The following is a 14,404-nucleotide window of genomic DNA, read 5'->3' as shown; positions in this document are numbered from 1 at the left end:
TTCTGAAACATTTAACAATACAAATCTTATATGTGGGTCCTTGGCACAAAATATTTTTGAATGGGGGGTCCACGGCCAAAGATTCTGGGGTCCTTGACATGAAAACGCTTGAGAACCACTCCAAAATGTGTCATAGGTCACGCTGTAACTTTTATCATGTTGTGTCTGAGGGAGGAAGACAGGGAACTGGGTCATGTGTCAGTGTACAGTAAACACAAAGTGTGAAAGGGTCAAAAAATGGACCCATAAGGTCCTCACTGGGTCCTTCCTGTCTCCACTGTTGTGTCTTCCATTGGTGGAAGTACCGTACTCGGTGTTTTACTTAAAGGCATAGTACGTAACTTTGCCCTGTGTTTACATAACAAAACTAACTATTTTTTCTCCCCTCATCTCCCTCTATACCAGCAGTTACTATATCAGCCACTGGAGTAGTGTGGTGGTGTTTACCAGCAGAAACACATTGCCCTCTCGCTGTGTTTTGGTGGTTTTCACTGTTTGTTTTGGTAGACAGGGATGTTTTTTGGGGGAGGTCTACCAAAACAAACAGTGTAAACACCAAAATACACAGCTTATCTACAAGCTCACAGACACGTTGTGAGCTTGTAGATCAGCTGTGTTTTTTGTTGTTGTTGTTGTAATAGCCAAAGTATAAAACAGGGCGTAATTGATTAATGTATGTTTTGTAATAATAATCAAAATCTGCAGAGTAACTAGTAACTACAGTTTTCAAGTAATTGTAGTAAAAAAAAAATTAAGTTGCTATCAAGTATACTTTTTGTCTCTCTTAAGAACTCATGCAGGATACAGCGCCTCCCAGTGGCCCCACGGAGGTGCTGCCCAAACAGTTTAAACTATTCATTTAACCAGTGGTTCTCAAACCTGCTCATGTCCCCTGACCCCCCCCTGTGGAACCCCCATCTGAAACTATTTGGTGGACCCCGTCTCCCAAAACAAACAGTGAAAACACCAAAACACAGTGAGAGGACAGTGTGTTCCTGCAAGTAAACACCACCACACTACTCAAGTGGCTGATAACTGCTGCTGTATTTCAAATAGTCGATGTGAGAGTTGTGCAACACACTGATACTCTTCTTGCACATTAATGTCTACAGCATTGGTTCTCAAAGTGGGTCAGGGGTCCTTGGGGGGGATATTAATATTGTTAATATGGTGTCACAATCATTTTAACCACTTTAACCGTATTTTATACTTTGGCTTTTCAAAAATAGCAGATTTACAAAAAGTGCAGATATACAAGCTCATAGCTTTTATAGCTCATGCTATTGTTGAAAAATCCCTAGCACAAAATATTTTTGAGATGGGGAGGGGGGGTCCGCAGCCAAATACATATCATTTTGGGGGTCCTTGATATGAAAAGGTTTGAGAGCCACTGATGTACAGTAGATACCAGCTGCTGTGTTCATGCACCTTATGTCTAAACCTCATGTACATACTGTATGGATGGATATCCTCCCCCCCCTCATGGACTCATGGTGTGTTAGATTGCAGTGTTAATTTTGTCGACTAAAACTAAATTACGATGAAAAATGTTTCCACTGTTGAAAACTAAATAACTACAGTAACTAAACTAAATAACTAAATAACCAAGCTATGATGACTAAAACAATGACTAAATATTTTGACAATTTCGCCACCAAACAAGAACTAGACTAAAGTGTTAGGGAGGGATTAGTGGAGAAGAGATCCAGAAGCTCTATAATTCCGCATTATGAAAATGTGTGTGTGTGTGTGTGTGTGTGTGTTGGGGCAGCGAGTGGGCGGGGGCGCCCGGTGTTTTCGCCATTGTCTCCGGTTTCAAGCAGTGTTTGTGTGGCCACATGTGGAGGAGGACCATGTATATGTCACACGAGAGGAAACAAAACATGTACACGTGATGCGGAAGTCTTCCGTGAGGAGATGTGAAACTCTGCCGAGCCTACACTTAATGTACACTCGATGAAGGCCGCTCCAAGCGCACTCGGCTCCTCCAAAAAGCGAATTACCAATTGGGACAAAACTATTTCCGGGTCAAGTTGGAGTGACCGAGTGTGAGTGAGCGAGTGGGCGAGATTTGGGGTATTGGAATTTGGCTTAAAACAAGTCATTTTATGCTTGGTTGTGCACAGGTGTCGCACTCGGAAAAAAGCTGATCTACATGCTTGTTGATCTGCTATTTTCGGCACACAGCTAAGTATAAATCAGGCATTACGACCCGTCACAGCCCACCAAAATAAATTTTAGTCGACTAAATCAACTGTTGATTTTTAGTCGGCTAAAACTAGCCTAAAGGTAAAACACTTCAAATGACTAAATTTAAGTGGGATTTTATTCAAAAGACTAAACAAAATCTAATTTTGCTGTCAAAATTAACACATTGTGTGCCAGAGGTTTATTAAAATATTGTACGTTCAGTGCCTGCATATCTTCCATCCACTTACGTTGATACGTTTCGTGCTGTAGAAGCCCCGACGCGGAAGTGCATGTAAACAAAGCGTGCGTGCGAGACGGCGGAGGGTCCCGACTAACGCCTGGAACAATAATATTTCTAACGCGATCCTCCATTGCAGAGTGATCGCCGCTTTTAGTCAAGGAGTTAACATTGGAGCGGCCGACCGGAAGGATTTTTGACATGGAGCCACATCCGGCCTCTCCTTCTCAGAGACTCCTTGGATGATCCCAAAGTTTCGTTAGAGCGCCCCACGTGGGCCCCACGTATAAAAAAAAAAAGGGTAAAAAAACGGTCCGGACCGTTTATGGCACATGACGCATGGATTCTCAAAAACGGTCCGGACCGTTTTTGGCACACAATATGTTAACACTGTTTGTTTGTTTGTTTGTTCTTGTTTTTATGCAGCCGTTTGTCATCCATGACATGGACACGCTGTGGCAGGCAGAGAACGGTCTGGTGTGGAACCAGCTGATCAACGGCGGCACGCCGCCCAACAAGGAGATCGGCGTGCACGTGTTCTACCGCTGCCAGTGCACCACGGTGGAGACCGTGCGAGAACTCACCGAGTTCGCCAAGAGCATCCCAGGGTTCGTCAACCTCTTCCTCAACGACCAGGCAAGAGAGAAATCACTGTTGTGTTTGTTTCCTGTTTAGTTTTTTGAGTAGTTTGTTTGTTTTTACACAAAAGTAATTAGAAAGGTGGTTGAAAGTATGATTTCGTTCGGGACCAAATTGTCACATGATTTTCTCAAACTTTTTCATTTCAAGGACCCCCAAATTAATGTGTTTAGTCGCGGGACCCCCCCATCTGAAAATATTTGGTGCCAGGGACCCCGAGAAGAGAAGATTTGTGTTAACAAACAACAGCTATTTCTGATATTTTTGGAAAATGTTTGAAAATGTATGAACATTTTTCAACATGGAAACGATTATGATGATCATGCAAAATAATTGCGATTATCTGAAATAATTGCGATTAGTCGATTATGTAATAATTGTGACGAAGAAGGGCATTCATTTACGGAAAAAACACAGAGGTCGTTTCTGCCCGACAACGGCGTAGGTTTGCCAGCGTTTGGCTGCCCCGCTCCTCTTGACTCCCCAATGTGGTGCTCTGGGTCCCCCTGCAGGTGACCCTGTTGAAGTACGGCGTGCACGAGGCCATCTTCGCCATGCTGCCGTCGCTGATGAACAAAGACGGGCTGCTGGTGGCCAACGGGAAGGGCTTTGTCACGCGCGAGTTCCTGCGCAGCCTGCGCCGGCCCTTCAGCGAGATCATGGAGCCAAAGTTCGAGTTCGCCGTCAAGTTCAACGCCCTGGAGCTGGACGACAGCGACCTGGCGCTGTTTGTAGCCGCCATCATTCTGTGTGGAGGTAAGAGTCACTGTTTGTAGCCGCCATCATTCTATGTGGAGGTAAGAGTCACTGTTTGTAGCCGTCATCATTCTATGTGGAGGTAAGAGTCACTGTTTGTAGCCGCCATCATCCTATGTGGAGGTAAGAGTCACTGTTTGTAGCCGCCATCATTCTTTGTGGAGGTAAGAGTCACTGTTTGTAGCCGCCATCATTCTATGTGGAGGTAAGAGTCACTGTTTGTAGCCGTCATCATTCTATGTGGAGGTAAGAGTCACTGTTTGTAGCCGTCATAATTCTATGTGGAGGTAAGAGTCACTGTTTGTAGCCGCCATCATTCTATGTGGAGGTAAGAGTCACTGTTTGTAGCCGTCATCATTCTATGTGGAGGTAAGAGTCACTGTTTGTAGCCGTCATCATTCTATGTGGAGGTAAGAGTCACTGTTTGTAGCCGCCATCATTCTATGTGGAGGTAAGAGTCACTGTAAATAAAAACTAAGCTACGATGACTAAAACTGAGACTAAATATATTGGCAATTTCGTCAACAAATAAAAACTAGACTAAAATGTTAGAGCTAGTGGAGAAGAGATCCAGTAGAACTAAAAGACAAGTCATTTTATGTGGTTGCGCTCGGGTGTACACTGTACACTCGGGTGTACACTGTGACGCGTTGTGAGCTTGTAGATCGGCTATTTCCTGGTCCACAGGCATTACGACGCCATCAAGCCCTGCCAAAATACATTTTAGTCGACTAAATCAACTGTAGATTTAGGCTACTATAATCTTATGATATTTAATTGACTAAAACTAGACAAAAACTAAAACATTTTAGATCACTAAAATATCTCCTTGCAAAAAAACTCCATATTTCCTTAACTTTTTACAGTGGGGAAAAGGAGTAATTTTCGATCCGAGATCACTCCGCCATGGTGACTCGCGTGAGAAATGTTATTGTTCCAGGCGTTAGCCAGGACCATCCACCATTGTGCACGCATATATTGTTTACAATCGGGTGCTCGTCGTGGAGTCTGCAGCTGTAAACAGCGTAGCGTTACAAATGGTGAGATCTCTGGCACTCAACGTCACTTTTGTAATAAAACTCCGGCACCGAACACTAGCATGACTGAGGTTTCATTACCCTCCACACTGCCTGAAAAACGATCATTTTGATCCCCAAATCAGGCTATCCTATTGGCTATTGTCTCCCCTCTGTGCTCCAGACTAGTTCACACTTTCTCCCCCAAACAGTGGGGGGTTCCATTGTCTTCTAAATAGCCATTAACATCTCAATTGCACTCTGCTCAGTCAGTGAGCCCACATAATGTTGTTGTTGTAGGCAGGCAGAAACATTATAAAATAGTAATGTAGTATATATATATATATATATAAAATAGTATTATAAAATGTAATGGTAACTGCAGATTCTGTATGTAAAATCTTTATAAAAAAGCGTATAAAACAGTGCGATCTGTAGCGTCACATTAAACTCTTCAGTGAAACATGGAGCCTATATGAACGCTGAAGCCACTGTCTAATTACGTGACTATCTCCATTGTCCAAAACACATGGATATCTCTTGACAAACCAATATTATACTATATAATATTCACATTATTGTCTGAGCGTAAAGCTCTCATTCTATCAGCTGTCCACGCTGACAGAAGCGTCTCCTCTGTCCCTCTCTGTCCCTCTCCTCTCCATGTCAGCATAACAAGTGAACACATCGCTATGTTCCACAAATGTGCTCATTCCTGCTCTACTCCTGCGCTAAATATCTGATCTACAAACATAAAACAGTCGCTGGCTAACGAGCCCTCTGCTTGTAGATCGGATCTGTTGGTGCAGCATTGGGTTGCCAAATTTTGCGAGAGAAATAAGCAGTCAGGTCTATGAAAATGTTACTGCATGCGTCGTTGTGCCCTAAGAAAACAGTGAGGCATGAAACCATTGCAATATAAATGCAACCCCAGTCCCTGGTTAGACCTTTCTATATAAATATTTACCTAATAAAAAATCATTTACAAAAGGACATGCATGAATCTCTAATCTAAACAAGTATGAAAAGATATTTATATCTGCAAAGTAACTAGTAACTAAAGTTTTCAAATAATTGTAGTGGAGTAAAAGTACAAGATTTGCCTCTGAGCTGTAGTGGAGTAGAAAAGTATTACCATTATAATGTAATTATATATATAATTGTTATAATAATAATAATAGAAAGACGTGAAAAACAAGCCCAAAGTCGCTTATAATAAGCAGACATGGCAACATAGACTTGTTGCGCAGCAGCGAGTCTGCGGTCTACGGGCGCTCTGAGGGGGGTCTCGAGGTGTGAACTACTCTTCCATGGGGGAGAGAGGGGGAGAGCGGTCAATGTTTTAGTTAATTGAGCGGTCAATAATTTGATGACCGGCAGCGGTTCAGGTAGGAGACAAAGAGTCTCCTTTGTGTCTCCTACCGGAACCGCTGCCCACTGGTCATCATATTAGTGGCTTAGGAATGCGACAAAAACAAAAAAATATCCATGAATTCAAGTCTCCATGGGGTGACTAATCGATCTATCCCTAGGGTAAAATGACATCAATGTGGGAAAATACACACATTTGTTACAAAGAAAACATTCAGAGACACACAGTACAGTATGTCATACAGGTACAGTAGAGAAAAGACAATAGACAATGTTCAGTACAAAAGAGAAAAGAAACATACCATTTCAACCACTTAAAGGGATATTTCACTTTCAAACATGTTTGGGATCATTTTATCGTCTATTCAGACTTTTGTGAACACTCCAGACAGTTTATAAGTTGCTTGATTCAGTATTTAGATATTTAATATCTATTTTATCAGACACGCCCCCTTCCTATACAAACCCATTGTAACTTCAAACTCCATTTTAATCATGTTAGATTCATTGAAAACACCTGTCCTTGGTTCTGGTGACTGATATTGTCCTTCTAATGTGTGACGAGACCGTTTATTTTTTTTCAATTACTTTTTTCATTTGTTTTATTTTTTCATTATTATTTTTTATTTTCCCCAAAAATTATTAAAAAATAAATGGAAAAAGTTATAGAAAAAACACGGTCTCACGCATCAGAAGGACAATATCAGTCACCAGAACCAAGGACAGGTGTTTTCGATGAATCTATCATGGTTAAAATGGAGTTTGGAGCTACAATGGGTTTGTATAGGAAGCGTGTCTGTTAAAATGAATATCAAATATCTAAATACTGAATCAATTAACTTAAAAACTGTCTGGGGTGCTAACGAAAGCCGTAGACGTTAAAATGACCCCACACATGTTTGAAAGTGAAATATCCCTTTAATTCATATTTTATACTTTGGCAATTCAAAAATAGCAGATCTACAAGCTCACAGTTTGTACGGTGCATCTGCTATTTTTGGAAATAATTGAAAAACTCAAATCTTCTTTTCTGGGGGTCCCTGGCACAAAACCTTTTCGTATGTGTGTGTGTGTGTGTGTGTGTGTGTGGGTGGTGTGTGTGTGTGTGCGATACATACACACACTACAGCTCTGGCACTAATACTAAATCCTCTCGTCTTCCAGACCGTCCGGGGCTGATGAACATCAAGCAGGTGGAGGAGATCCAGGACGGCATCCTCCAGGCCCTGGACCACCACCTGCAGGCCAACCACGCAGACTCCTCCTACCTCTTCCCCAAGCTGCTGCAGAAGATGGCCGACCTGCGGCAGCTGGTCACCGAGAACGCCCAGCTGGTGACCAAGATCAAGAAGACCGAGTCGGAGACCTCGCTGCACCCGCTGCTCCAGGAGATCTACAAGGACATGTACTGATGATTGATCTTGGAGATCTGCTAGGCCATGTGCTGAGGATCTCCTAGGACCTGCACTGAGGCTCCACGAAAGCTGACGCAAGAAACGCGCGGCACTCAGAATGGCCTCGCGGAGATCGGAAAGACTGCCGTTATTATGTGCATTGATATGCTTTGTTGCGCGCGGTGCGCGACACCTGCTGCGTGGCTAAGTGTTCCGGAAGTGCATCGTATTGCTGCCATTCCAGAGGGGGGAGGGGGACGAAATCCTATCACGTTGTAACGTGAAAAGTTTAGTTTTTCTATATATTTTTTTAAAAGATATTTCTGGGGCTTTTTATGCCTTTTTATATTGATGGTCCAACAAGTGAAGATCGACAGGAAACGGGGAGAGAAAGTCGGCGAGTGACATGCAGCAAAGGTCCCGCCTGGCTCGGGAATCGAACCCAGGACTCGCTGTCAGGCATCAGAGCCTTAACCACTCAGCTATCGGCGCCCGAAGATGTTATTTCATAATAGAACAATATTATTTTGTTAAAACCTGAAACGTTATTACGTAATAGGATTTGTCTTTTTCTCCTGTCATGGCAGCAATGCGCTTCCGTAAAAGCGCAAACCCGGCTTTACTCCGATATACTGTCGGATCCATCAGACCCGGCGGGCTCCCCCCGGGGGTTTTCGAAAACAAAAAACTCGACAAAACCTAAACGTTTTCGCGGATTGAAAAGCAAATTGTGAAGGCATGATCAAAAAAAAGGTGCTGCGTGAGTTCAATAAAACCCATCGGCTCTGCAATGCAACGGATGATCCGACTACAACTTCCGATGTTTCAACGGAAACGGACTGTTATTAATACATGAATGGATGTATGTGTGAACCAGGCTTAGCCGGACTGTGTCCCGGTCAACCTCTGCCGGGACACTAAACAACATGGTATTCCAGGAGAATACCGCCCTCTATGGGACAACCTACGAGAACTACAACACCCACAATCCTCTTTGCTTTTTTTCTCTCTCTCTCTTTAGCGGATGATCAGTGTTTTTGTAATATATACATCTTTTGTAGTCTTATCGCCGAGGTTGGGAGCGTTTTTATACGAAGGGTCAAAACCCCCATTCTCAACCCTGGACACCAGGGGGGGGGCTCATGTTACCAAGACTTTGTATCTTCTTTTTTACCTTGAGAGGTTTGTTACACAGACGGACGGTGGAGTCCACAGACACTCTGTCATCTTATTGTTGTGTTCCCATTGGTCCCCCTTATAGCAGTGGTTCTCAAACTGTGGGTCACCAGGGAGTCCCCAAAATGTTGGTTAAACAAACCTACATACAGTATAAGTGTACACAGGGTATCTGCACATTTCTAAAGTGACAATTTAAGTACTTTTAAGACCTTATTAATACCTCTAAAATGAAACAAATAAAAATAATAAGACCATTACTGCGTTAAAAGTAATGAACCAAATATAAAATAAATTCAAACATAAACCATAATTGTGAAATGTTGCCTATGAAAGAGTCAAAAAAGATGTACAAGCTTGTAAGATCGGCTCATTTCATAATGTATCTGTGGAACCGAGTCAAACTAAATTAAATGCCTCAACTCCTACAATTCAAAGTGCTTATCAGGGTGGGGGTCCCCAGTTCAAATATTTTTTGAACCGAAGATTAAACAAAAACAAATTAAATTCCGAAGGTTCAAATATTTTTCGAACTGGGCACTTGAAAACAGCGGCTTGAAAAGTTTGAGAACCACTGCCTTAAAGCAGTGGTCCAGGGACCCTCTGGGTTCCTTGAGAGGGTTTCAAATGGACCCTTGTATTTGTAACCTCTTGTAAGTCCTTGAAATTAAACAGTTTGAGAACCTCTGTTTTACAAGGATTAAAGTTCTCAGTCGCCACGACTGATTTCAGTTTTTTTTACTCGGATTAAAGAGTATTGGAATGGGTCAAACTAGCGATAGAATACATGTTCTATTGCTTGAATTGTTAATTCATGTTCAGAAGCATCTTCCATAATGGTCTGGAATATTTCATAAATGCAAAGCTTAAACGTTCAATCTGTGATACATAGGTTTAGAATGATAATACCTAAACATTATAATTCTACATATTCTATAGGGCTGGGGCGATACGATTTCAAATCAATATCACCATTATTTCAAACGTTTGCCTCGATTATGATTAATGAACGATAATTTGTTTTGATAGTGAAAATAGCTAAAATAGCAAAGCTGCAAGCTTGTTGTGAGCTTGTAGATTGGCTATTATATTTGCTATAGTGGCTATAATACAGGGTCAAGTGGTTAATCAGACTAATCGATGTATTCAAACTCAAATTTAGGTTCACAGATTTCACAAATCACAGATTGGGACAGTTTACAGTCGTGAGATTTCTATTAGCTTTAATCCCTGTATAATTATATATTCTAGAAAGTATTTAACGCAGGGACAACCTGCTGCGCCATGGGTCTTCAACACGGGGTCCTCAGAGTTACTACCGCCAAATCTTTGTGTGATTGGAACGTTTTTTTTTTCTTCTTCCCTCCCACATTAACCACTTGAACCCTAGAGTTCCTATTATGGGGGGGAAATTCGCCAAAAATTGATCTGCAAGCTCAAAGATCAAGTTTACAAAGAATTGAAGGTTCAAGTGCGGTTAAATACACATAGAAGAGATAATGTGTAAACAAAAAAACATGAATTAAATACAATCACTGGTGACAGTGCTGTCAAACAAGTCTATTAAGCTATCGAGGAAATTAAAAAAGTTTAATCTGCAACACTTATTGTATACAATATGTAGTGGGTTCCCTGCTTCATCTCTCTCTCTCTCTCTCTCAGCTAAGGGGGGTCCTTGGCCTGAAAAAAAACCCCAAATGTGTTGCCCTTTTTGCAGTCGTATTAACCTATTAAGACCTGAGGCAGATTCTACAAATGCCCTCTAAATAAGTAGTTCTCACACTTTCATAATTATGTTTTTTGTTAAAAAATTTCAAAATAGCAGATGTACAAGCTTGCTTGACGCGCTGTGAGCTTGTATATCTGCTATTAGTAATAATAGCCAACGCTAAAATATAAAGTTAAAAGGATACTTTCCCGGTTTTAATTATTTCAAGTTTATAATGTTTTTATAATCAATTTAATTGATTAGCTTAACTATTGCAACCCTAATCTAATTAAGAACCCTGAGGGACATCACTCAACTGAATGAAAAGGGGTTTAAGTGGTTAAAACATAAAAATGTAATCATACATCACATCAAGTCAGCCAATCACCTGTCGGGTCGGGATCCTTCAGGATTTTAACGATTCCCTCTTAACTGTCCGATTCCTTAATTGGTGGTGCTTGGAATTAAATGGTTTGAGAACCACTGGTATTGTAATATTATGCACAGCAGCCATATTGGAAAGAAATTGCGTGTCTTCCTTACTTCCTTCACAGGTGTTACCAATGATACTAATGAAGGCTTTGTTCCATTTCATGTAGCACAGTGGTTCTCAAACCTTTTAATTTCAAGGACCCCCATAACTCTGAGAGTGTACAAATGGAACCTCCATTTGTACACTCTCAGAGTTACACACCTTTTAAGGTGCCATTTGGAACCCCCTCAAGGAACCATGATGGTCCCTGGACCACACTTTGAAACCCACTGGTGTAGCAGAGTGTTTCCAGTGAGCCAACATGCACAATATCAGCACCCTGACTCTGCTTGACCAGAATGGAACAGAGCCTTCATTAGTATCATTGGTAACACCGGTGAAAGAAGTAAGGAAGGGGCCCAATTTATTTCCAACATGGCTGCTGTGCACAGAGCCTATTGTATATCAGACATGAAGTCCACACACCGGCTCTGCCTGTTCCGGAAACGGTTCCTCCATGTTGGATCCGGTTTCCTGAGCCCAACCCTAATCGCGTGTCCGATATCGCATTATGTCAGCCAATCACGTTGGCGATCACTCTGGACTACCGTGGAGCTTTTCCAAGCACTTAAATGCAGTTGTGGAAGTACCACAGTAGTAGTAGTAATACCACAATACATTTAAAAGAAATACTCTGTTACAAGTAAAAGGCCTGTATTCAAAATGTTATTTGAGTTAAAGTACAAAGGTATTGGCATCAAAATATGCTTACAGTACCAACTTAAAAGTACTCTGTACTCTGTAACTAAATTGTCTAATTCTTAAAAAAATAGCAGCTCTTCGACCTCACAATACTGAGCTTGTAGATCGGCTATTAACTGGGCTTAATTGGTTAAAGTATGTTTTGTAATAATTATCAAAATCTTCAAAGTAACTTTTAACTGAAGTTTTCCAAATAATTGTAGTGGAGTAAAAAGTACAGTATTTGCCTCCGATATATATAGCGGAGTAGAAGTGTACAGTATTGGGAAATGGAAAAACTCAAGTAAAGTAAAAGTACCCCAAAATTGTACAGCACTTGAGTAAATATACTCGGGTACTTTCCACCACTGCTTACATTAAATGTCTAGATCGTAATCCCCGTCGGCGCTGAAGCTCTTCCAAGTTCTCAAGCAGAAAACGTCTCAAACTGACAAGTTCTCAAGCAGAAAACGTCTCAAACTGACAAGTTCTCAAGCAGAAAACGTCTCAAACTGACAAGTTCTCAAGCAGAAAACGTCTCAAACTGACATAATTTATCAACCTATGAATATAATAATATTTATAGGTACTGACAACCTCCCTAATCTCAATATATTTGTACTATTATTATTATTTTTCTCTTATGTAGATCCTTTTTTGGTCTCAAAACCATGGGATTTGTTTAGAGTTGTTGAAATACTGTGAAAAGCTTATATATATATATATAAATATACATGATCACAGGGTCTGTGTATGACTACGTTTCATTTTGCCTGATTTTATTTCAATGTTTACTCAACCTTCACCTACGTTGTGAATGATTGAAGTATTTTTTTTTTGTTTTGTCATATTTTAGTTTTTGTTTGTATGCTTGTTCATTTTGTGAAACAAACGTTTTTTCCCCCTCTTCCCTCCATGTCTCCCTCCTGTATGGTTACTAATACCAAGGGTATTGTTATGGTATTATGGTTAAAGGCATAGTATGTGACTTTGCCCTGTGTTTACAAGACAAAACATGTATTTATTTTGTTACCCATCATTTAAAGTAACTAAGTACATTTACTTAAGTACGATTTGAGGTATTTCTTTTACTTTACTGGAGTATTTCCAATTTTCAGTACTTTTACTTCTACCCCACTACATCTCAGAGGCAAATATTATACTTTTACGCCCCTACAATTATTTGAAAACTTTAGTCACTAGTTACTTTTCAGACTTTGATTATTATCGCAAAACACACAAACCACTTCAGCCTTATATACATTTTGGCCATTTGAAAATAGCAGCCAGCGACTGCAGACCATTATTCACTGTAACTTGCCTTTGTCTTAAAGGAGTAGTTCACCCCAAAAATGACTTATTTTCCTGAGCTTTGATGGCCAGCAGAGTCTCCAGCAGGAGACACAATTGAGTCTCCTACTGACCACCCACCCGGTCATCGAATTATTGGCTCGGGGAAAGTGACAAAAACTGAAAAATATCCATGAATTCAAGGCTTCATGGGGTGTGTAATTGATAGAAAATAAGTCATTTTTTGGGTGAACTTAAAAACCGGGAAAGCATCCATGTCATTTCAGATTTGAGCTAAATATACAGTATATACATAGCACAATGCGTTTTTCAGAAAACAGTGGTTCTCAAAAAATGCAGATATACAAGCTCACAGTGTGTCACTTCGTACCACGCTGCGAGCTTGTATATCTGCTATTTTTGAAAAAAAATTATAATCTTGAAACGGTTTCGAATTTCTTTTACCACAAATCTTCTCTTCTGGGGGGGTCCCTGGCACAAAACATTTTCAGATGGGGGTCCGCGGCCAAATTTAGGGGGTCCTTGGCACAAAAAAAGTTTAGAAGGCATTAGTAAGACTCTGCCTCAGGTCTTAATGGGTTTTAACCCATTCAATCCGGGAACGTGTCATCAAGTGTCATTTTAGATTTGTTTGCTATAACCATTATTTTATACTTTGGGCCATTAGAAAAATAGCAGATATACAAGCTCATAGCGCGGCACAGCTTGTAGAGCTGCTATAAAAAAACGAAACAATTGTGAACATTTGTGCAAATCTTTGAATATATTTTTAAAGCGAACATTTTTAACTCAAATCTTTGCTTCTGGGATTCTACAAAATTTCTAAATCCTAACCGTTTTAAAAAAAAACTTATGTTGCTATAATATCAGTGGTTCTCCAAACTTTTTTCATGTCAAGGACCACCCAAAATGATATGTATTTGACCGCAGACCCCCTCATCTCAAAATATTTTGTTCCAGGGACCCCCAGAAGCAAAGATTCAAGTTAAAAATGTATATATTCAAATATTTGCATGCATTTTCACGATTTTCTTTTCAAAAGTAGCGGATCTACAAGCTCATCGCGCGCTCTGTGGCGCGCTATGATTTGTTTTGTTATGTAAACACAGGGCAAAGTTACATATTATGCCTTTGATAATACCAACGGTATTATTGTAATCTACCAACTGTATCAATACGAACTGTATTATTCTTGTCTTATTGTTAATTAATAACCAAATGATTCATCTATGCACACATGAGCTGATCACTTCATAACATAAGGATGTTATTTTTGTGTGTATTTTTCAAGTTCATAATTTAAAGTGGAGATTTACGGTAATGGATTTTCCGAGGGTCTCAATCAATGTTTAGTAAAAGAAACAAATAATGGAATGAACAAACTGTAAAAGA

General features: G+C 40.5%; 1 protein-coding gene across 1 annotated transcript in view; it reads left to right on the top strand.

Annotated features, from left to right (window-relative positions):
• The window catches only part of LOC308082873 (peroxisome proliferator-activated receptor delta-like), a 38,764-nt gene extending 29,106 nt beyond the window's left edge, over positions 1-9,658 (top strand). The window contains exons 7-9 of the mRNA XM_080424938.1: positions 2,855-3,064; positions 3,580-3,823; positions 7,375-9,658. Coding sequence (XP_080281064.1) covers positions 2,855-3,064; positions 3,580-3,823; positions 7,375-7,622 — 702 coding nt within the window. The 3' untranslated portion in view covers positions 7,623-9,658. The remainder of the gene's footprint in view (positions 1-2,854; positions 3,065-3,579; positions 3,824-7,374) is intronic.
• Positions 9,659-14,404: the final 4,746 nt, after the last annotated feature.

This window comes from Gymnoscopelus braueri, assembly GCF_963280865.1.
Source record: "Gymnoscopelus braueri genome assembly, chromosome: 3".
Classification (NCBI taxonomy): Eukaryota; Metazoa; Chordata; class Actinopteri; order Myctophiformes; family Myctophidae; genus Gymnoscopelus; species Gymnoscopelus braueri.
The sequence above is the reverse complement of the archived record's forward strand: the minus strand, read 5'-3'. Positions and strand labels throughout refer to the sequence as shown.